This window comes from Acanthochromis polyacanthus, chromosome 8 (assembly GCF_021347895.1).
Source record: "Acanthochromis polyacanthus isolate Apoly-LR-REF ecotype Palm Island chromosome 8, KAUST_Apoly_ChrSc, whole genome shotgun sequence".
In the NCBI taxonomy this organism is placed as follows: Eukaryota; Metazoa; Chordata; class Actinopteri; family Pomacentridae; genus Acanthochromis; species Acanthochromis polyacanthus.
Window position 1 is genome coordinate 6243179 of NC_067120.1, and position 25143 is coordinate 6268321.

The window sequence follows — 25143 nt, forward strand, 5'->3', positions numbered from 1 at the left end:
TTCTTACTCTAAACTGCACTTAATTACTTCCAGCCCATATAAGTTTGAAAGAAAACACAGTCAATCTCAACCCTCATACCACAAACACTGACCAGCATTTTAAGTCCATTATTGTTATCCTTTGTGCATTTTAAGTTGTTTATATTACATAATGTGTATTCCTGCATATTCTTAGGTGAATAATTTGCACAGTCCTGCACATTCTAAATATTTGTATTGCTTTAATTATTATTAAAGTAAATTATATTTCTAATACCTTCGAGTTGCTACTCTTTCTGTTGATTTCACATGTAACTTTTTTCTTTCTATATAAAAAAAATCTACTTGTCAGTGTAATGAAGTTGAATTCCTCCTATGTTCAAAACCTACTTGGCAAAGAAACTGACACTGATTCTCATCAGATCTTAAGATGTTCACTCAAGTGCACCAATATCAAACAACTACATTAACTTTGGATCTTTTCTACACCAAACTGTTGACAGTCTTTAATAATCAGAGGTAAAATTGGTCTCACTTTCCACCCTTCAAATCACACAGCTCGGATGAGTATTTAAAATCTGCCCACAGATGCCAGGGGGAGAATACCAGCTCTCGGTTATTCCCCTCAAGTTTTGTTTTGACAAGATGTTTTAAAACCACTTTTCTTCACACCTGAATAAATAGCTACATGTCATACTTGTTCAATTCGTGGCCATGAAACAGCGCTCTCCTTCTCCTACAGCCAAGATGAGGTGTGAACAACACACATTTTGACAGTGAATGCTGCAACAGTCAATTTTCTCTCTGTGTGAGTTCCCTGTGTAATATAATTCAATCGTACAGTACAGTAGAGATGCACTGTCATAATTTCATGCTTCTCTGAGTGGTAGTGCGTTGCATGGCAATCCCCTCTTTCATCTTCTTGGGTTTCCCCCTCTCCTGCCCTCTCCTCTCCTGATTTATCTTTGTCAACAGCAGGGGGCGTAAACTTAAAACTCTTCTAAAGCACTCAAGTCAGCATAAGTATGTTGATAGTATCTTAGAATGGCTCCCACCCTTGTGCTACATCTGAACAATGCACTGTGATAATCAGTTCTGTTGAGGAAGTCTTTATGAAAATAAACTGGACACTGCATTGTTGTCTCCTCATGTAACAGCTATCATGGAAACCTGCACATTTACTCATTCTATCAGGGGTTTTGTTATTCGTTCCAAAGAAAATGTTTCCATTTTCAGTTGAGCACTTGTTGGAACTCGCAGAATTTTTTAAAATATTTTTTGACACAGACATAGAGTCACTTCCGAACACAGGGCACTGACAAGGCAGGATATTGTGAAATGGCAGAGTGAAGCAACGTATCGCAAAACTCTGGAGAAGGAAAACGGTTTCCTCAAAGATCATCAGATTTTTGGGACTTGTTTACAGGAAAATCTCAGTTTTATATTAATCAAGAATGAGACATAAGCATGAGGGAAACCTGTGGCTGATCAAACAAATCTGCAATAGGATGAGTAAATTATGTATACATATTGTATTAGAACATGATAATAAAAGCACTAGTTTCACTAAACAAATAATGTTTGTATCTCAGATCGACCTCCGTTCAGAAATACAAACACACCCATTGCCGATACCAATATAAACATGAACATTATTCTGCGGTGAGGGTGCGTGTGCTTATCGGAAGGTGGCAGGTTCCCTGAAACTCAGGTGGCACAACAACCACCCTTTGTGACTTTTTTTTCCATTTGAGACTCGTTTGACAGTAAGACAGCGTGCGTGTCTCTTCTTGTTCAAAAGAAAATAAGCTAAAAATAGTAAGATAAAGCATGAGAGAGAGAGAGAGATGAATGAAGAGGAAGACACAGGCCAGGATTCCCTGTAAAATTCCCCTTCAAAAACATTACACCCACTCAATGCAACTTTGTCTTCCAAGGACTTGTTTTCATATTTGTCTTAGCAAGCTCAGGGCAAGTTACCTGTCTTACACACTGTGTCGTCGCAAAGGAAGACTTGAATCTGTCACACGTAGGTTGTGTGTTCTGCTGCTTTGTTCCATGACAAAATACTTCGGGGACACCTTGACGTTACTAATATTGCCCCTGCATTCTGAATAACACAGTGAAATAGGATGTGAACCTTCTGTGTGGTCTCCCAGTAACGAGGCTAGACGCTTCCTCTGTGGCTGCCTTTTAGTTTTTTTCAACAGGGGCCGTCCACGAGGACAGCAGGAAAAGGGAAGTGCTCCATTAGAGCATGCATCGCTTCCCTATTCCTGAGACATACGCTGGGCTATGTGTGTGTGATCCATACGCCATAAACTGTGATACACTAATGCGCCTTACGGTGAATTGGTTAATAACCAGCAGTCTGGTTAGGAAGTGGTCAGATAGGCTATGCAGAGCACGCCAAGAGAAGTACGCTCAGTGACCTTCAACTCAGCAAAGCTGACCTTTTACACTGTGATTGTTGCTAAAAGGATGGATAAGGCCCAAAAAGGGGTAGAACAAAATATTTACAGTTGTTCCTTCTTAGATGACCTACAAAATGCTGACAGTAGAAAGAGGAAATGCTGTCTTGTTTGGACTCAAGTAGAAGAACAATGTGGTGGTTTGTAGCGATGCAGACTGAAATATAAGTCACGGAGACATCCCTGTTGTACTCTCACTAACTATCTGGTTATAAATATTCTTTCTCAATCCACACCTGCAAGACTTTGACACTGGAAGTCCCAGAAAACACATGAATACACTCAAATTGAACACACATCACGGGGCATCAACCGGTGCAATTATTCATCTAAATTCAAGGGAACTGGGTGGTTTCATGCGAGGCTATTTTGGAGAGCAACACCTCTCAGTAGTGTCAGAACAGGTGGAGCAATTTCTACCCAGACAAAACACATATGAGCTGAAAATACTTACAAAAGCATCAGTAGACTATTAAAAAATGCAACTGCATGAAGTGATATAACCAAAAACTAACCTCACTTTGTCACGATATATCTATAGTTGTCTCTTTCTACTCACAAGCATCAAATACAAGTGCCTTGCATCACACTGCATATAGTATATGATGAAGTAATCAGTATTTTTCTGCTATATGGCATCTATAATGTGTAACAAGCTCTTTTGTTTTCATGGGTGGAAAATTTTAAACACCCTGTGGAGGATTTTATTTCGTTGACATGATTCAACATCTACATATCATGAGCCTGAAACTGTAGAACCGGTTTTGAAGAAAGCACAAATACATAAAGGGACTGGCATCACTTGAAAAAAACAGCGTTGAATATAGAGAAATGCCCTATATGCACTTGAGCATTTGACATAGAATAATGACAAAATCCTTCTGAATTCCATTACTGGGTAATTATTAATCAGATGGTTAATTATTTGTATAGCATTTTTTTATGTAAATATAATGTAACACAATCGAAGCTTTCTGCTAAATGCAAGGCAATACCTTTGCTTTAGTGGGGGAAAACACTTGGAAAAAAATCCAATAAATCAGAACACTACGTGATGAAATGCCGATGACACAATGATGCAATAAGAGAGATGAAACCCTATCAGCAAATAACAACTTTCAGTTTCTCTCTGTGATTTCCCGAACAGAGAAAATTCCACTCCTCCAACAACACTCCTCCTGCATCCGGCCTGCAGAGGGTGTCTTGGATTTATCAACTGTGAGCAGCACAATCACCCCTTTAATGTTGCGTGTCAGCATGCCAGGTCTCGCTTGACGGTGAATCAAACTCACCCTGCTGTGCCACAAGCAGCTGCGCCCTCCCACTGAGGAGGAGGAATCAAAGTCTCACATGATGTCAGTGTGCGGTAAGGCTTTTATAAATGCAGCCAGAGTGCACTGAGAGACCAGATCAGCTGCACTGCCGAGAGTCGAACCAACACAGTGAGATGCAGAGGTAGGAAGAAACAAATCCTGTTCTTGTTTTTCTACTCTGTGCACATTGAATAGATCATTGTAATGCTACTTTACTTTGTCAGGAGTTTATTGCGAATAAGAACTGAGCAAATTTTCTACAATGCACTGAAAAAGTCCACTGAAGTGTGCATGTTGATGATTCTGCTTCTGTGTGCTCACTGCTCTGTAGCTTTCACCACAGTTTTTTGTGTTTACATGTGGTTAAGCTGCTTGTCTCCATTTCCCCTGTCTCCCCCTGTGAAGCGTTTCATTAAAGGCCAACCTTGATGTGTCTGTGCTTCCCTGCAGCCCTCCCAAGCCTCAGTTTGCCAGCTGGCTCATAGAGCAAGTGGAGACGGGCCAATACACAGGCCTGTGCTTTGTGGGTCCAAACAAGTTCAGGGTGCCGTGGAAGCACAATTCCAGAAAGGACTGCAATGATGAGGACAGCAAAATATTCCGAGTGAGTTAAATGGCCAAGTGAACTTGTCACTGTAGCACCGGTGTGAGATAAACTGTTGATACCTTTGTTGACAATGTATTGAAATCCTAGTTATTAATTTACAAAGGGTAAAGGGACAATTAAGTATGTGCTACAAATACCCTAACAGGAATGGCAAAACCAGGTCATTCCTCAATTTCCTTATTGCGTTACTGCTGATGTTTTGCAGGTGCCAGGTGGTATTCAAGGCAATTATAGCATTCCAATTCTAGCAGTGGCATTTCCACTTTCCTACTGCAACACCACACTGGAAACAGAACAAACAAGAACGACTAAAATGATTTCCAAATTGTTTTGTTCAGCTGAAATAGCAACAGAGAAACGTAGTAATCTTCTCCCATGTACGTATTTTGATTTTGAACATGTGGAGACTTGAATTGTGCATCCATAGAATACATTTATGATGCAGTTTGTTTTTGTCAAATACTGGTTACAAGTTAGTGTCAGTAGTAAAGGAATTCCCCCTTAAGAGTCAGCAGATTCCAGCAGAATGCCAACATTTTTGCAGCCCATTACATTTTACACTGCAGCATTTGTTATGTACATGGATTGCAAAGTCCGCTACAAATGATGAAAGTAAACCCCTAAGCAGTTTCTGGACACATTTTGCATATTTTTACTCACTGCAGGACAAATCTGATGTCTTACAAAATGCAGTTACTCATCTGTACTGAAGTTGCATTTTGGCTTAATACAGTAACTGTCTTTATGTTTAAACTTGTGTGCATTTGCTTCACAGGCCTGGGCAGTAGCAAGTGGAAAAATTAATGAGTTCCCAACTGAAAAGGCCAGGTGGAAAACCAACTTCCGTTGTGCTATGAACAACCTTTCACGCTTCAAGATGGTGCAAGATAATTCTAAGAATTCTGACGACCCTCATAAAATCTATGAGATCACCAACACTGAGTGTAAGACACTTGCCACTTACTGCAGGCCTTCCAGTTTAAACCCATTTTGAAATGAAATGCAAGACAATGTTGCTCTGTTTCTTCATCTGCAGACAACTATGAAGATCTGCCAACACAGAACTCTCAGGAGGATTCTGACATGATTCCAGATATCTTCGCTCCACCAGAGTACTTCCCCTCAGGAAATGAGGTGCAGCACTGCCTAGACCACACTTTCACTTCTGTTAATTGGTGTATTATGACAAAGTTTGTTTTTGTGATGTTTGCTGCCCTTCAATACCGGTTTAATGCTGAAACGCTTTTTTTCTCCAAACAGTCCAATTTTCTGAACAAAATCAAGGCCTTGGATCTGGACAGCCAACCAGCAGGTAAAGTTTGCATACAAACTTTGTAGACATAGAAGTGAATACGATCCTCTTTATTTGTTTAGAGTTTTACATGGCTCACAAAAAAGGTCAAGGGTAATTAAATCTGATTTTATTGCAAAACAGAGGAGCAACCATGGGCAGAGAACTACGTCTCGCATGTTCCAGTTGTCCTTGAAAACTACCCAGCTGCAGCTGAGAACCACCCACAGCTGTTGCCAGAACAGCCGACCTACTACGAGAGTATGTTCAAGCAAATTAGCTTTCCTCAAATGGGATTCTCCATTATGAAAATACTTGCAAATGATTATCCAGGAGGAAGGGATCTTTTACAGATTGTTTAACTTTCTTTACAGTAAACCCTGCCCCGGTCATCAGTTCACCTCCACAACCAAGCATTTACGACCTGGAGATCTCAATCCACTACAGGAAAAGAGAAATGCTTAAGATGACGTTGACCACTGAACGGCTCCAGCTCCACTACCACCACGCTGCCCCGGAGTTCAACGCCCATCAAATCTGTTTCCCCTCCACTGAGGGTCTGCTGGACCACAAACAGGTACATCAGTACAACAGCCGCACATATGATGAGGTTTAAAGAAAAAAAAACTTTGTAAAATGCTGGCCAACTTTCAACAAAGCATCTATAAACCGTTTTTCTCACTTGCTTTGGCCAGTTTTGCTCAACTCAGTGTGTTTCCTACAGTTAACTGTTAGATTGACATCCAGTTAGAAAAAGCAACAAAACACAAGTGAAAGACAGAACACTGACACTTTCCACAGGTGAGGGATATAGGCAAGTCTAAAAGCAGCTTTTTAAAATGCTGATATCATCATGTGATCTGTTATTATGAGCACTTCAGCTGCAAAGGCAGGCTGTGAAAACTTTAGAATTTGTTCCTTGCCAAACAACTTTTAAGTAAGCAGGAATTCACAGGTTTTGTGTTACTGCAAGAGAATCTCTTAAAACTAAAAGAGAAGCGGGTAAAATGGAATATGTAGGATTACAAAGGTCACCGTTATGGCCAACTGCATCCTGCAATAATTCCCTTTGGGAGATTTATATGGGTGGTGTGTGTTGGTTGGTGGTGTAAGAAAGGAAGGGTGCTCCCATTGTGCCACCTCCCTGTAAACAAATAAATCACCTAGTGATTACAGCAGAGTTTTATTTGCGCCCATGAGATTTATTCTATCAGCTCGGTGGAGTGCTATAATGCCAATGAAAGTTGTAAAATCTATAACAACTATATCATCTGTCGCCCCCAACTTGTGCAAAACACAACAGCTAGGCTTCTTACCAGTTTTAACATATCACATTATACCTATCCTGGCTTCCCTCCACTGGCTCCCTGTTCGTTTCAGAATTGATTTTAAGATTTTAGTGATCACTTGTAAAGCTCGCCAGGGTCTCGCCCCGAGCTACATTTATGATCTGTTGACCCCGTATGAGCCTGCTCACAGCCTTAGATCCTCAGGCGGATCCTTCTGGTCGTTCCAAAGTCGAGGCTTAAATCCAAGGGTGATCAAGCTTTCTCCATCAGGACCTCGACTTTGGAACGACCTGTCTGTGGAGAGAAGGCTTTAAGAATCAGTAACTTCTTTTAAATCACTTCTGAAAACCCAATTTTACATACTTGCTTTTATGTGAGGTTTACTTTTATCTTTAATAAGTTTTAGTGTTCTACTTTGTACTGTGTCCTGTTTATTTAAGATGTTCTCTCATGTTTTATTTTACTTTTAGCTGCCTCGTTCTTTGGTGTGATATCGTCTCTCTAATTAATTCTTTGATTTTTAATTTCCAAGTTTAACCCTCCATCTTTTTCTTTAATTTTAAAACTGCCTAGTTCCTTTGTTTATGATTGCTAGTCTAGCTAATTAATTTATTATATTTTTTACTATTTATTTTAAGTGACTGCTCTGACTTGTCTCCTGTATCTTGTTTGTCTGTGTTGCACATTTTAACTGTAAAAGCACTTTGTGAACACTGTCCTTAAGGGTGCTATTATCAATATTATTAACATGCAGTAACAATGCAATGAATATCAGAGGATTTGCTGGAGGATTTGTCACTTAAATGTTATACACAACACCCTGCTCTACATGCTCTGTGTGATAAAGCTCATTTCATGTAAGAGTTCTTCTAATCACATCCTTTTTTTTTTTTAACACCAGATTGATTACACCAACCGCATACTGAACAGCATCCAGAGAGGTCTGCTCCTGGAGGTACGAGACACTGGTATCTATGCCTGGAGGCAGGACAGATGCCATGTGTTTGCAAGCAATAGTGACCCCAGCAAAGCTCATCCAAACCCAACAAAGCTGCCCCAAAACAACATGGTGGAGTTGCTCAGCTTTGAGAAGTATGCAAACGGTAGGTTTTTCTTTAGGGGTTTCTTGTTCGTTATATGCGTATAAAACTACCACTTGTAACTGCTACTTTTTAGATGAAGTTTATGCTGAAACAAATGGTTCCATCTCTATCCGTTTCAGAGCTTCGAGAGTTTAAGGAGAACCATGGGTGCTCTCCAAACTACACCATCAACATGTGCTTCGGAGAGAAGTTTCCTGATGGAAAACCGCTGGAGAAAAAGCTCATTGCAGTGAAGGTACCGCTCAGTCCTGCCTTTTCTACGCTTCATCTTAAAATATATGTGCAATTTAAGTTCAGAGCCTCTTCAGCAGCTCTAAAGTTTAGTAAAATCTCACTCTTTTCATTCTTTTAGGTGGTTCCTTTAATCTGCCGACACTTTCACGAGATGGCCCAGATGGAGGGGGCTTCATCTCTCCACAGCGCCAACGTCAGCCTACAGATCTCACACAACAGCTTCATGGATCTCATCAACTCATTATTTACTCTGCCCACGGCCATAGAGCCACTGCAGGCCGAGGAAACCTCTTTCCTTGATCGAATGTGAACTTTTACAGCTACCTACAGGGTGTTGTACTACATCCTGCTCTACTCCAAATCTGCAAAAAACAAAAGAAAGAAAAAAAAGAGACAATCCAGTGATCTGCTGAAGTTATTACTGTAGTCAAAGTACACCGATGTAACTCCAGTCTGGTGTTTTTCATCATTTCCTTTTCACAGTCAAAAAACTGACAATTCTATCACTACATAGGTGCAAATGGGCTCCTCTACTATCAAACTGTTACATTACTAAACTTAAAGATTGCTTTAGAAAAGAAATTATACAATTACTATGAATGTCAAATTATCTTATAATATAAATGTATGGTTCAGTTCATATTATCTACATGTACTTAAAGAATCATGTGTAACATGATAAATCCATGGTAAGTTTGGGCTTATTGATCACATATTTGTATATTTATAAAGTTTTTTATTTTTAATGTGTCATACAGTCACAGGCTATATATATGCGCTTTTTTTTCTACTCTGCTGGTCGTCTTGCACTTTTAATACTGAATAAACATAACTGGCATTACCCAGAGGACTGTCTTCATTCATTACCACTGTGTTCAAATGAATTAAATCCTTAATGCTGGTAATTTTTATACAGAGATCCCATAACAGATCTATTTCTTGGTATAATCTACAATGAGTGATGGACACAACAGTGTGAAAATACTCCAATAAAGGTCCCACTTAAACACAAGAGAAATACAAGAGTAATAGCAGCAAAACATAGTGAAAACAAATATGACATTTTTTAGATTAATATTACTGAGGTACCTGCATAGACGAAGCATGTTCCTGTTCATAGCTGATGGAGCTGGAGCTATGTTGAACTACTTGAAATAGAGTTTTATAAACAGTTTAGGAGAAAAGCAAAACACTGGAAAGAAAATGGCTTAATCTTTAATTATCCATCATGTAAAACCTTCATCTTACAAGTAAATAAAGTTGCAAAATAAAGGTAGTAGAGCAGAAAATAGAATACTGCCCTCGGAAATTTAGGGGAGTGGAAGTGGAAAGTCGCATTAAATGTGAATACTTAAAAGTGCAGATATCTAAAACTAGTATAATAGTAGACTCTAAACCCACTCGTTCACTTACCAGCGCTGTCTACAACTGGTCTAAAACCAAATAAAGACATTAAGGTTTACAAATTTCTCCATGCTGTCTCCCACTGATGCTCTTTTGTCCTTGATAACCAAAAAAAAAAAACGTATACAAACATCTGTAGCACCAACCATCAATAAATTCCCATAGCATATGTTCACATGTTACAACTTCAAGGTCCATGTCTTTAAAATGCAAATATGAAAAAACAGGACAGAATGTGAATGAGTATGTAAATTAAACGGAGACAAACCTCGACTTATTCTCAGTGATTTATTGTTTGTGTTCCCTCGTCGAAACACCTGGCCTGTTTGATCAAGTAAATACAGAAAAAAAACACATTCACATACATTCAGATAACATGAGCACCTATTTTTCAGACTCTTCTTCCATTCCAAGTCCTTGGCTTTATGAAGCCCAAATTAACATGAATGACAAAGTACAAGGCAAGTCCAACCACCCAGCTAATCCGTCTTTAACGTGGGCAAAAAAAGCCGCTCAGACAAAAAAAGGTGCAGGAATTGGTTTTTCAATATTTTTTTTAGAGAAAGCAATGTTAGAGTAGTGAAGACTATCATTAAGAGTAAAGTTTCGGGGAAAGACACAATGTCAACGCAGTTATACCAAGGCTGTAATTACTACAGAAGATTCCTTCGCTTTTCTGAACTAAAGGCATGTGTTTACTCCCATTATACCGACACTGGAGAGTGTTGTGGCTTGTGACATGTACACTAATGCAAGTCTGTTTTAATGAGGAAAACATGAAGTTTGATAAGGGTAATAAGAAAGGCCACAGCTGTGAGAAAATGGTTTGATCGATCATCAGGACAACATGTCAGCACACTTGGTGCTCGGACTGAAGCAGTTTGTGGCTGAGAAACGAATCACAGTAACTTGACTGTGCTCCCTAAATATCTAGCACCATGCCGCTTTTTTCCTCTCCCTAAAATCAAGTCTGCACATAAGGAAAACTACGTGTTCCAGAAGTGAAAAGGAAAAGCAAATGGAAAACAAACGGAGAGAGAGCAGCAGCAGAGTTTTCTTCATTAAAAATGAATGGCATTAATCCAACCACACCCTTATATACGGCCTAAAATTTGACTTCACTAAACCATAAAATGATGCCAGTAAAGTTAGTGTAATATAAACAAACATTTAATACAAAAAGGAAAACTTAATTTTGTAGTTAAAATATTGAACATGACACAACCAGGCTGGACAGTGACAAAATCTGGACATCAATTTTGCAAAAACATGGGGGTTGAAACTCTGCCTTTGATATCCGAAGTTGATAGTTTAATCCCTCCAAAGTAAAACCTACATTACCTCTATGGAACTGTAGTCTTCCCTCTTTAAAAACAGATAACCCAAATAAATTTAATCTCACTTATTCAAGGAAATGGTGCTTTTTTTTCTTTTCTTTTTTTTTTTAAACTGCGTTATCATAATTGCTACTCTTTTGGCACAAAAACAAAATACTTCACTCTAAAACTTGCTTTCCTACATTTCTGTCATAGGCTGAAAAAAATAATTCTGACATTAATTTTCTAAAGAACAAAACAAGTGACCTCAGAAAATAGGCTGAAGTTACCTGGAGTGTACTGGACTAGATATAGTTCTTTATACACGGATGTTAGCGATGTGGCAGACAAAAAAAAAAACACAAGCTTTTAAATACAAAACATAAATCAATCAACGCTAAACTAGGAACCATTTATGTCAGTCATTCGCAACAGGCAACACAGATGAAAGGAACTTACAAGTGGATATGATATATCAAAATCTATATTATTTACAACCAAATCTAAAATTGTTTCATTACGGATAGATTTTCTACAAAAATTGCATAACAGTGTCTTTCCTTAACGGGGCAATCTTTCTAAATATGCATACTCCGCATACTTTTACCGCTTCTTAACTGACAAGATGAGTTTTCCCACTGATAAATACCCCTTCCCACTAAAGAAAAAAAAAATAGAAAACTCAAAGCCCACACCACACTGCATCCTCCCAGTTATACACTCGTAGAGAAAGCTACCTGATTGAGTTTTGCCTCTTTAAGGCATAGCCTCAAAGTCTCCTATTATGGTTCTGAGCTGCACTACACAAAAAGTGACAGTCCAAGCAAAAGACACCCATAGGTGCAGTTCAAGTCATCAATGGAGTAAGTTTGTCCTCAAAATACTATTAAGATAGAAAGCTTGACATTATAGAAAATGTTCCGTCTTGAAACTGTGAGCAAGTCTTAGTTTACCATTTACACTGGATATAGGAGGTCATGCCCCGTGGTAGGACATAAAGTAAAACACAGAATAGCATATGAACAAGGGCTTAATGTGGGTGTGTCTGTCCTTGCCTGTGGTTCCTGCCTCCTCACGGACTGTCAGAGATTTGCATTGGCTCAGCCTGTACCTCCTGCACCTTCCCTGAATCCTCTCCTTTTTTATGTTTCCTAGCATGTTTGTATTTGTCCACGTATGCCTTAACCAGATTTCCCACTTTCACCGGGTTGATTTCCCCGCTCTTGCTGTGGCACACCTGGTGACCAGGAACACAGGATTAATTAGTAAACTGGTGACCTGAGATGATAAGAAATGCCTTAGTCACTCCTCCTAAGAAAATAAAAAAATTAAACCTTACCAGTTTCAGTTTTACTCACCTTCTGGACAGCTTTACGTAGAATCTCCTTGTATTCATCCTTATTGATGTCTCTCCTCTGATAGAAAGGCTTGATAGCTAGCTTTACCTCCTCAATAGCTCTCTCCTGCATATGCAGCTTTTTTAAATACTGCTGACAGAAGAAAAGCATCAACTATGTCAACATTTAAATTTCACACACAGTAACTACAAAACAGAAGGCAGGAGTTGTAATTAAATATTTATTCTAAACTAAAGGGTGGTATGACAGCTCCACACACTAAATTTGAAGCCAAAACATTTAAATGCCATAATCACCTTGTCTTTCCTCGATAAATCCCCTTCCTCGCCCTCTCCTTGCCCGGTGGATGATAGCTCCCCAGCATGCAGACCATCAGATTTAGAGGACGTACTGAGCGAAACAACAGCAGCAACCTTCTTGGGGGCGTCACAGACAGCTCCAGTGATGTCCTGTCACAGTCAAGGAAGCTTACACATCAATCAACAATCCGAAACCAAAAGCTCGTCCATTCATTATTGCAAAAGACAAAGAAAAATTTTGAAGCTCTGAAGTAATTTAGACATTGTGCAACCATGGTTATAAATTTACAATCACTTGAAAATGCACAATGACCCATAATTAAACTACATGTGGAAATATGACAATACATTAATATAACAGCATTTGCTTGTGTGTAGTGAATATAAAGTGTGCAGTGTGCATAATGCGCATCATAGATGCATGTAATGATATATAGACAAGCAGATCCAAATCACTAGCGTTAGGATCTTTAAAGTGTACAATGATATGATGAATTGCCATGGAATTAGTGACTACATTTACTGTGAAGACAAAGCTGCACTTTCGTTTATCCTGAAAATGCCTCAGTATCAGTTTTAGTTTCTACCACGTGACTGTCCTCTGACTTGCTCTTTCTGGATCAACACTGCCACCCTGTTGACAATACTGGCATTACATGTGCAGTGACAAGTAGCTCAATTCTACCTGACTGGATGTCTGGACTGCTAGAGAGGGTCTGCGAATCCCCTCTTGCTTCAGCTTCAACTTATACAGCGCCACCTCTGTCAGAAAAAAAAAAAACACATTTTGTTAAGATTCAGATGTAAAAAACATTTTTGATCGCTGCTCATACAAAAAGTTTCAGTGTGTGTGAAGAAATTTAATCTCCTATCAGTTTCAATAAATCACTTCTTTACATTACTGATAGAATGTGAACAGGGAACAAAACCGACGTGAAACAATCTAGGGCCAACACTCACTGCTTGCAGATTTTTCTGGTTGAGGCCCCTCAGGCTCCTGTATATTCCATGTGACCCGCTTCACTTGAGTCTTGGATTTCGCTCCTACTAAAGTCAGTACCGGCTCTGCCTCATTCTTCCCCTCCGTTTCTTCTTTCTCCTGTTTAACAGCTGCTTCACTCCCCTCTGTGTTCTCAGACTTCACATAATCCAGGTTGTCCAACATCACATCAACATTAAAGTCATCGTCAGAGTCCGAGGTTTGCTGAACTTCTTGTTTAACAGGGACAGTCAACTCAACAGTGTTTTCCTGTTTGACAAAGTCGACTGACACTGCACGAGACTGTGAGACAGTGTCCTGGAGGCTGTCTGCTTTAACAGGTGTGGTCAGTGTAGAAGATGAGGTGACGGGGAGTAAGATGCATAACTCTGGGGAACTTGGCTCTGATTTAGTTACCGATATTTCACAAGCCTCAATCTTAATGGAGTCTTTAAATCCCTCATCTACGTTTTTGTTTACTGTCAAACAAGGGGTGTCTGCTTCTTCTTTCTTAATTGGTTTATCAATAGTACAATCTTCAAACATATCGAGAGATAGTTGTTTTTCTTTCTTAATTTCTTTTGCAGCCTTCATTGGTTTTGTCAGTTCTGCAGATGTGGCCTGGCTGTCTGATCCAAGGTCTTTGCTTTCCTTTTTGACTTTAGAGGTAAAGGAACGAGAGAGCAGCTCCTGCTTATTCACCTTATCTACTTTTCCATCTTGGATGGAGCTTTGAGGAATATCCTTCTCTTTTTTCTTGTCCTGTAGCCGCTTTGTGTCTTTGGAGGATGAAACACTTGAACCTGCAGTTTTCTGTGCACTTTTGGATGACACGTCTTTCCTTCTGTCTCTTGAGTTGGATCTAGATCTGTGTCTCCTTTTATCTTTAGATCGCGATTCCACTTTGTCCCGGGAGGAGACAGAAGGATGTTGAGGTCTGGTGTGATCTTTCCTCCTTTCTCTGGATCTGGACCGAGATTTTGATGGTACACGCTTACGGTCTTTTGATCTAGATCTGGACCTAGAACGTGACTTTGACTGGGATTTTGAGCGAGAGCGACCACGTCTCTTGTCCTTTGAGGCCCGTCTTCTCTCGTGGTCTCTTTCTCTGTCATCATATCTCTCCTTGCTTCTCCGTTTCTGTTTCTTCCTCCTTGAACGCTCCCTGCTGCTAGAGCTGGAACCAGACCTGAAATGACAAACAAAACCCTTCACTGAAAAAAAAACAAACAAAAACGAAGCGGTTCAGTAAAGATTAAAGTCAAAGACATGGTCATCGCATACTCAGTATACAGAACATTCAACAAATTATGTTTACCTGGATCGCCTCCTCCTCGTCTCATCTCTGGATCGTGAGCGGGATCGCCGTCTCTTTCTGTGAGATCTATCAGGGGAATTGGGCTGAGAGCTGTCAGAGGTTGAATGGCCCCTTCTCCTCTCTCTAGATCGTGACCGCCTGGAACTCCTTTCTTTGTCTTTGTCTTTTTCTTTCTTCCTGTCTCCCTGACCTGAGACATGACGATCACCTCCTCTGCCTCGGTCTGTTTCCGAACTGCTGGAGTGTTGCTCCTTCAAATCTTTGGAGGTCTTCTTCTTATGACCCAAATCTCTTAATGGTGACTTGGAACAGGATGGGGATTCTGATTTTGTTTCTTCTTTTTGTTTCTTCTTGGTGGCAGCAGAACTGGATGCTCTGGATGAATCGTCCTTATAGTTAGTTCCAGCGCAGTGTCCATTCTCCTCTTCTTGAGGCTCTCTTTCAGTCTTTAAAAACTCCAGACTCTGATGTGCAGTAGATGTGGCATCTGTGGTCTGTGAATTCAAATAACTCTTTGATTTGTCATCACATCCTTCTAATTCATCTGCATCATCTAACCCTGGTTCTTTTTTAACTTTAGTGTTCAGAAATAGTGTCTGTTTCTCAGTCTTTATGTCTATTAATCTTGATTCTCTTTCAGCCTTCACACTGAGCTCTGAGCCTCTGACCTCCTGTGTCATGTTTTCCTGAGCTCTCCTTGGTTCTTCCTGTGACATCTCAGGCTCCTGTGTTTCAGTTTTCACCGGTACCAGGTCCTGTTTAGTTTGAACTAAGCCCTCTTCATTTCCTAAACTAGAGGACTTTCTCTCACTGGTGGCTTGTCGAGAGCTGCTATCTAAGCTTGTGCTTTCGGCTTCATCGCCTGAGCTGCCTGAATCAGACAGAGTGGGATTAAAGGGATCATACATATTATTTTCCTGCTCCTTACCAACTGGCGTACGTGATGCCAGCAGCATTTGTTTATCTCTGTGCAACTGTCTCTTTCTTGCTTCATCTTCCTTTTTTCTCCAGCTTTCCTGCATAGTGTTTCCACTAGCAGGGGATGATGCAATGTTTAGCCGCCTTGAATGCCAGGAGTTCCCACTGGAGTTAATACGGAAGCTCACCGTTGATGAAGACGAGGAAGATGAGGAATACCGAGACTGGCCGGCAAGAGAGCCAGTGGAGGAGGAAGAAGAAGAAGCGAAAGAGTTGGAGAAGGCAGATGACGAGCTTGCTCCATCAGACCTATGCCTCTGGGTCTGACTGTCAGATTGGCCCTTTTGCTGGTCTACACTTTGCCGCCTTCCTTTGTCCCCAGCAAGGCTGTTCATGCTTGTTTCAGGCATGCCGTAACCATTACTACCAGTGACAGAATGGCTGCTACTATCTCTACTACTACCACTTTGACTAGTGCCACCATTTGTGACACTGCTACCCTCCCTTTTTATTTTTGGTATCCTAGGAAGCACGGCCACATCTACCCACATGGGCTTTGTAGGTGCTTTTTTAGGTTGGGAGTGTGATGGAGCCATTCCCTTGCTCTTAGAACTGGAGTCTGGGGGAGGGTGGACGGAAGAGGAGGTGGCTTCCCTGCGGGCTCCAACTCCATTGGTTCTCCAGGGACTAAGAGTGGCGGTGGGTCTGTTTGGATGAGGAGGCTGCAAACTTGGATGTCCTCTGAGTGGCAAATCAGAATGAGGAGGTGGTGGAGTGTGGCTGGCTGAGGAGGACAAGAAGGGCGGTAAGTGAGATGAGCTCTGTGATAAAGGTCTGTTCATAGAGCTACGGGAGGATCCCGGCAGATCTCCATTATGGTGAAGAGGCAGAGAAGTGTCTCCTTGGCTAGGTGACATCCCCGGGTGGTTGAGGGTGCCGGTATCTCCTGAGCTACTGCTTTTGCTGCAACCTGGCATTAATGTGGATGGCATCACTGTAACAGAAACACATGCATTAGCTCAAAGCACAGATAGAGCAGTGGAGTATTACAGTACTTTTGTTTTCTTCCTCTGTAAAAAAATAAAAATAAAAAAGCTTGAATAGTTTAAAAAGTTATCTCAACGCAAGATTCAACCATATGGCTGGTATCCAATAAAACATTATGGTATTATCAAAGCACTTACTTTAATAGTAATTATTAATAATAATGACCTTTAATTAGAACAGCAATCATACCATCGCCATTCTGATGTTTTTAGTTGTTGTACATTCCTTAATAACCAATATTCAGGCTGCAAAATAAACTGAAAACAAATGCAGGACTAAAAATCACAGTTTGGAAAATGCACTAAACCAAAAAAAACCCCACTTTCTCATGATGCCATCAGGGTCGGCACACTTCGACACAGTATGCTGCTCAAAGTAGCTCTTTAGAGCAACACTTCGTGGTGTTGGAAAAACCAAGAAATAGGAATTGATGATAGCAACAGACTCAGTGACTCATATTCAGCTGTGAATAATTCATTGCCCATGTGGGAGAGCACAAGAAGCACTGCTGGACTCTTGTATTGCAAGACTGAAGACAGTTTAAAGTTTCATATTCATCAGTTGCAGCTTCAAGGCTTAATGTAAATTATTCTATTAAAACAGTAACGATTAATTTTTAAATGAAGCCAAAAGCCGTATCTCAAATCATACCTACAAGATATTTAAATATCATTTTGAAGACTGTTTCTTTTAATAAATGTGCCAGACACACTTACTTGGCTTTGCAGCTTTAAGCGAACCATCTCGATTAATGACGACATCAGAGCTGTCCATCAAGAGCATGCTCTGTCCTGATAGGATGCTGCCCAGCAGATCAGGCACAGGAGCCGCCTCCACAACATCCGCTGAATGGGGAACAGCCAAACCCCGCCTGGTAGAGCACAGTAAACTTTTATTGAGATTTCTTTATAACAGTGGCTTCAATTTTAAAAAGTGTTGTTTTTCCGTTTCTGAATTAGTTTTTCTCTGTTTAGTTATGTTACATTTTAATATGTTGTTTCTTCTGTTTTTCAACATTTCTTTTCTATCACTAGAAAAATATTTACTTTGTTTTTGATTCATATATTGACCTCTTTTTTGCACTGGGGGTGAGACATGAAGACTGGAAATAACTGCTGTTTTCACTTTGGGTAAGCTGGCCACTTTGTATAATTTGTGCAGACGCAACTACAGGCATTTTTATGTTTGTTTGTTTTTTTTATTTAAAATTGAAATAAAGCAACAAAAAATATATTTTTTCACTTTTTATTTTTTCTTCAGTTAGCTGTGTCTACATTAGCTGATTTTAAGGAATTATGGGACTAGGCCAATCAAAAACCCTGCATTCTTCAACTACGCTGCAGTAAATTTTTGACGATATTTGACCACTTCAAGACATATTTTACACAGCAATTAATTTGTTCTGTATCACCTGTACTACTAAGGTTTATTTCTGTATGTGTGTCTTCATTCATGCATACACAGTGACATATTAGCAGACACAAAAGGATACCTTCATAGATTTATAAGCAAAGTCAAAACACATATTAAAACAATATGCTATAAATCTGTGCTGGAACGCAATCAGTTTGAGTTTAGAAAATGTTCTCTGAGCAAAAAAGGGTATTACCTGGAAAGGCTTGCAGTGACTGGCCGAGCCACAGGCTGGTGAGAGCGAAGAGCAGAGCGAGAGATCCCTCGTCTCTTGGCCTCCAACAGTGATGTGACGTGGGCCTGCTGCTCATCCTCTTCACTGGTCGAATCAATACCATAAGTCATAAAAACAATTGTTTCATAAATAATACTGAAATGCTCAGTGTCAAGCAACGCATGGAAACATTTAGAAACACTATCCACACAGGCCAAAAACAAAATAAATCTTAACTAGCTCATGTTATGTATATTTTATGTTTGGTTCATTTGAAACTGAAGTCACCAAACTGTAGAATTTTGTGTTTTTACAAATGCTTCAGTAAAAATATTTAAAACAGAATGGTTTAAAACGACAATCACTTCACGGTGACTATGACAAGTCTCTTTAACTGTTTAACTATTCACAACCTACAACAGACATGCATACATACTCAATGTATTTGCAACATACATATGCACTGTGTGACATCGAAGCACAATACACGTTGGGCTAAGGGAAGTTCAGTAAATGGATATATCAAATAAATTAATAGTGTAGGAGCATTTTGCATAATCAGATGATCAAAAGTCTCTTACCGATCCACAAAAGGATCCAGGTCAAACGGATCTCCGTAGATAGAGAGAGATGCAGCTCCAATGTCAGCACGCATGTTGCTTAGCGTGTGCTCTGACGGCCGGTATACTGTCGGAAGTGAAGAGCTCTTCTTGTCTTTTACAATTCCAAGATTATTAGCAATACGGCTTCGAGCGGTAGGTTTCTTTTTCAACATCTAGTCGAGAAACACGGACATAGAATTCAACGAGGGAAAAATATGCTATACAAATACAAGAGAAAACAGCTGTACATTGTGGAGATTCAGTGTTAGACACAGTGATGACGACATTGACGATTTACTCACCATGTTTTTCTTGGATTTAGTCCTCCTTACTTTCCGTTTCCTCTTTTTGACTCCTGTGGTTGCCGTTTTACCTTTCTTACCATTAGCAGAAGAAGTCTTCTTACTCCTCACCTTTCTGCGCCTTCCTGTTTAATCGAACATAAAAGCCACTCCTCATCACTAACGCATCACTGCTTAGAGCTAAGGGCAATCTCTTACTTTCTTTGTTAAACTAGATCTGCTTACGTGTGAGTTTGCATGCATGCAAAGCTCCTTTGTGGAATTTCTAATGCCCTTGTATGTGTGTCTCTACTTACCAGTCTTGCGTCTGCGGCTCGATGGGATACGAGGCGTGAAGTCTCGTATGTACACAGATGTGTTGAGCCCAGCCACCACAGCATTAATAGTTTCATCCAGCCAAGTAGACTGCATTAGATACGTGGGAGCCAACTATTAAGAAAAAAAGTAAGCATTACTCTACTGGTTTGCATTTGTACAAACTATTGTAGTGCAAACACAACTCCCAAAAATGCACTGCTCACACATTTCAGTCACCAGTCAAAAAGAACAAACTTTCAAAAATCACACCATGCTGTAATTTCTCAGCTCAGTAGTAACTTAAGTCTATAACATTATTAGAATATCTAATCTGCACAACAAACTTAGTTGAGTGTAAAGACACTGATCTGCCAAATCAAACATTGCCCATATCATGTGGAAATGAGTTAGAAAATAAGCCAAACAGAAGCATCACGCCTCATGCCAAACCTGAGATGTGCGTGCCTGTGTGATGCGATGTCGGTTGACATTAGCTCGAACTCTTTCACTCTGCTGGGTACGGGCGATGGCTCTGGTGGGACCGGCTCCACGGGGCTGTGATCGACTTGTGGCAGAACGGGCAGTAGAGGGCAGGCTGTCTGTGTCACTAACTTCCTCAGCTGAAACTCCTAAGATAAAAAGACGGAGGTTTCTGACTTGTGGAAGGATGCTTAAGACCGCTAGCAAAGCTAAGATTCTTAACTATAGCCACTTTTGAAACAATGATTTACATATACACGGCATCCTTGGTTTACGACATCCTTGACCTACGGCGTTTCATCGTTACGTCAGAACTCGTTACGTGGAACGAGTTGACGTCATGCAGCGCTATAAGACGGTTTTGTTTACATTTGCCGGTTGTACATCACCTTGAATTGTGCTACATTCACTAACTTTTTGCCCTTCATTATGGCTCCCAAGCGTAAGTCAGACTCTTTTGATGGTAGTGCTTCAAAGAAAAGGAACGTCATCTCCATGGACGTGAAATTAGATATAATAAAATGCTAAGATTGCAAAAACTGTGCAACATATTCTCTTATCTTCTTGTAAAACGACTCATACATGCAAGAAAGTCATTGGTATTCATGACTTTTCCGAAGGACTGATTGATATCCTGATGCACGTAACAGTGTTGTTTACATTTTCACTTGAGTTCTGACCTGTGGCGAAAATCGACTTGCATCAATCTGTAGGAACGAAACTCCGACATAAGTCGAGGATCTCCTCTATATATATATATATTGTTTTTATCTGAATAACATTTTTGGAATCTATCTTCATTCAAAGACATATAAATGCTTAAACAATACACTGAAATATGTTAAACAGATGTATGTCACAAGATTGAGCATTAAAGGAAGAAGTTCAAAATAAGATTGCTAACAACTTGAAGTCTTACTTGAGTTACGGTTGTTGGCTTCACATTCAGGGCAGAACCATTCCTCTACAGGAACAGAGTCAAGAGGAGGTGTGAGGCATTCCATGTGATACCTGCAAAAAAAAAAAAAAAGATTCACTGACAAGTTGTAAGCTGATAAAAAGTGTAAAAATTGACTTACAACACACTAACACAGGTATATTTAGAGTGATAATATCTATCTCACCCTGCATCACAGCCATCACAGAGCAAGAGACGGTCCTCCCGGTCACTGCCTCCACACACTTCACAGTTTGTCTGCTCCAGGGTCAAATCTACCGTTTCTTCTTGACCTTCCTTCACTGGCTTCTGCACCGTAATCTGAATAAAGCAATAATCACAAAGCAAACACACATAAGCAATTAATTCAAACACCACAAGTGTATATGGAGCACACTGAAATAAAATTGTTCCACATAAGTTGTGTAAAATTGAATGCACTCACCATTTTCTTCACTTTACCTCCATAACATTTCCTCAGATATATGCTATTAAAGGCAATACGGTCTACAGGACATGAGTTTGCGTTCTAAATGGAGGAAAACAAAAACATACACCGCTGAACAATTCATCTCCCTCCACAACAGATGCTTAAAATACACAGAAAATATCAATGATCAAAAATATAAGATTCTCTTGAACAGATTGCCTACCTTGGCCCATTCAAGGATGCAGTCAAAACAGAAGTAGTGCTCACAGTTCTCTGGTGTAGCAACAGGCTGACTGTTGAAAGAGTTCAGGCAGATGGGACACTTGTCCGAATCCTCATCTGAGCTCATCCCAGCAAAATCTGTAGATGTTCCCCCAAAAGCCCCATCGCTGGGCTTAGCATCTTCCTCCTCTTCCTCATCTAATAAAAGCAGGGAGAAATCCATACATGTACTGTACAATTACATTTATACAGGATATTGCAATAACACATAAAGTAGTGGGGCAAATATTAATCCTTGTAACACACCATATTCCACAAGTATGGAAGCATATGTTTCCTCAGTCTATTGCACGTGGATATTGATTCTGTTGAGTAAAAATGCAATACATATGCTCCAGAATTCAAGACTACAAAGTATAGCCTCATTACGTAAAGCTTAATCAGAGAAACAAATAAGATACTCAAAGAATAATATGCGATAATGATGGACCTAGAGCAGGGCATCACCATCTCTGATAATGTAAACAACAATTAGAATATTATGAATTGCATGCAGTCACTCCTACCATCCTCTTCTTCATTCTCCTCTCCGTCCTCCTCCTCATTCTCCTCATCATCTTCTCCTTCTTCACCACTGTCAGATTCTCCCTCCTCTGACTCCTCTTCACAGTTGTCTGAGTCATCTAAAACAAAAAATAATATTCCAATATACATCAAATGCAGTATTAGAGGCAAGTTTGATACTGTACTCTCATGAAAGTGACAGAATTTTATGAAACAGTGTACTCATAAATTGAAAAGCTCAGAGTCTACCTGAAATGGCCCATAATGCAGCTCTTTTCCCTTTGCTGTGGGATGTACTGCGGTTGATCAGCTCATCTTGGCTGTCGTCTTCATCCATGACTGACCATCAGAACAACAGCAGAGAAACTTCTCTGACAGCTTTTCTCTGAAATAATACTGACATGACACAGGAGAACAGTGTTAAAAAGCAGCTGGTTTCGTTTTTTTCCCCTTGCCAGTTTAAAGGAATATTACCATAGTGTATAGAAAAACAATCTAATGTTTGGGACTACTAACATGCAAGCAAGACAACCTGGTTTTCTGCCTAAGTTTATCAGTGGACACAGAAAACGGTCATCATGTTTGTCTATGGGAGTCACAATTGCAGTGAATTAAAAAATTACAACGGGCAACACTTTCCCAATCTCCCCACAGGTGACATTTGACTCTGCGTTCGTTCAGTTTTAATTGCCAAAACACTGCTATTTAGATTTAATATTTGAATACAAACAGTAAAAGACTGGCTTACACTAGCTAGCTAATCAACAGCAGCCTGTAGACTATGCAGAGGCTACATTTGTAAACAAAGAAGCAAACTCGGCAGCAAACAGCGTTTTCTCTATTACTTCTATAAAACATGTATGAGACGCAAATGCAGATATCCACGTTGTAGATTTGTGTTCTGACAGGAGACTGAGACTATTCTGAAAGGCTGTCGTTACAGAACAAATGACGCTAGCTAGTAAAAATTAGCTTCGGTGTAGCGTGTTAGCTAGCCTGAGAATAGCTAAAATTAGCGAACGTCAACTACACGCTGGTTTGAACTCTGTGCTACAAAACACTCCCCGCGTGTGTGCCCTTCCACGGACTACCTATTCAACCCACGCGACTACAGCGTACAGTTAAAGCATTTAATAGCAAATTTAAACCTACCCTGTTCAGTAGTGTGGGGTATGTTTAGAGTGGTTTGAAGTCTACACGGTTGTTGAGTGACACCACCGGCTGGCTACTGACGGAAAAGGCCGAGTACACTCCGACGAATGTGACTCTTAAAGAGACAGTACACGTCAATAGTACTACAGTACTAACGTACAGTGTATGTGTGTATTATATCTATAAGAGTGTATCCAGTTACACGAAGGCACAGTCTGCAATCCAAATATATACCACGTGTACTCTGAACAGACACTAGAAACGGATTTAATGTTTTGTCAGTCTAAAGTGTAAAGTCTGGTCATTACATTTAGAAATAAAGACTATAATACTAAAATAATAAAACTAATGCTACAAAAAGTGCATATTACAATTTATTTATATATTTATTCTCACTAGATTAGTAACTACTGCTCTGTGATGTCAATTTAGGTAAAGTCTCATCTTTTAATTTTCAAAAATACATAGTATATTGATATCATAATAAAACTACAACTACTATTAATAATAATAATAATGTTAAATACTTTGATAAATTATGAAATGATCAATTTCAGGCAGATTGGAGCATGTTCAGGAGAGTTAGACAGTATTTCCTGTTTCATGAGGAAGAATCCATAAGAATCAATATTTTGGGTAGTTGCCATGGCCACGCCGTTTGACTTTTGCAGAGCATGTTGATAACTTTTCATCAGGAAGTCATCTTGAATATATTGGCCAACTTTGAGGTCTCTCGGACGTATCCCTGCTGTAACATGTTTTAAACAAATATATGAATATATATATATATATATATATATATATATATATATATATATATATATATATATATATATATATATATATATATATATATATATATATATCATATATTTGTTGCTGTAATTAAATTTTAAATGTAAATTTGAAAAATTATTTAACTAAATTTAAATTTTGCCTGTAATGATTTTAAGAGCCAGCAGGTGTCAGTATGGAGCGACACAGTACCGACAACAGCACCCGCCCAGTTCGGGGGATGTGCTGCAGCGCTTCGTGATGTCTCATCCACCCATCACTGACAGATTACAGATACCTGATGATGACAGCAAAGATCTATTCTGATGAGCAATTCTTCATATAATAATCATGTTTAATTTTTTGCACCAATGTAACTCTGATCATTTTTTTGCACAAATTTGATCTGGCTTTCCCACGTTTGGCCTGGATTCCAGATCAAATTTATGCAAAAAAAATTATCAGAGTTACATTGGTGCAAAAAATTAAACATGATTGGAGCATGTTCAGGGCAGTTACACAGCATTTCCTGGTTCATGGCGAATTGTAATTTTCCAGGGGTCGCCATTTCTACGCCCTTAGACTTTTGCGGAGCATTCTGATAACTTTTGATCAGCCATGCTGCTGTACATCCTGGGGAAATTTCAGCTCTGTTGGAGCTACCCTGTTTGAGTATATAGCTTTTGAAAATGTATAAAAATGACAGAAAATCATCAAAAATATGACACATAATTCAAAATGGCCAACTTCCTGTTGCTGTTTGGGCATGGGTGTCAATTAGATTTTTATGCCTCTTGACCAGTTACATATGCCTACCAAATTTCATAACT

At 39.6% G+C, this 25143-nt stretch overlaps 2 protein-coding genes across 3 annotated transcripts; one reads left to right on the plus strand and one right to left on the minus strand.

Annotated features, from left to right (window-relative positions):
• The first annotated feature begins 3762 nt into the window (after window positions 1-3762).
• On the plus strand, window positions 3763-9128 carry irf7 (interferon regulatory factor 7). Its single transcript, XM_022189959.2, has 10 exons — window positions 3763-3905; window positions 4214-4367; window positions 5146-5314; window positions 5407-5504; window positions 5631-5682; window positions 5806-5922; window positions 6036-6238; window positions 7852-8053; window positions 8173-8288; window positions 8406-9128. Exons 1-10 carry the CDS (start codon window positions 3832-3834, stop codon window positions 8595-8597), a joined length of 1377 nt encoding a protein of 458 aa, XP_022045651.1. The 5' UTR covers window positions 3763-3831; the 3' UTR covers window positions 8598-9128.
• An 832-nt stretch (window positions 9129-9960) lies between these two features.
• phrf1 (PHD and ring finger domains 1) lies at window positions 9961-23639 on the minus strand. 2 transcript variants are annotated; one of them, XM_022189958.2, is made up of 19 exons: window positions 23540-23639; window positions 22637-22783; window positions 22390-22506; window positions 21825-22021; window positions 21617-21700; window positions 21359-21492; window positions 21154-21245; window positions 20205-20383; window positions 19754-19886; window positions 19458-19582; window positions 19135-19328; window positions 18536-18658; window positions 17643-17797; window positions 14962-16873; window positions 13625-14832; window positions 13350-13426; window positions 12662-12814; window positions 12366-12494; window positions 9961-12244 (listed from the first exon to the last, which is right to left on the minus strand). In XM_022189958.2, exons 2-19 carry the CDS (start codon window positions 22722-22724, stop codon window positions 12080-12082), a joined length of 5265 nt encoding a protein of 1754 aa, XP_022045650.2. In that variant the 5' UTR covers window positions 22725-22783; window positions 23540-23639; the 3' UTR covers window positions 9961-12079. The 2 variants fall into 2 exon arrangements, with proteins under 2 accessions (XP_022045650.2, XP_022045649.2); XM_022189957.2 differs by having other exon boundaries at window positions 12366-12497.
• Between the last annotated feature and the right edge of the window lie 1504 nt (window positions 23640-25143).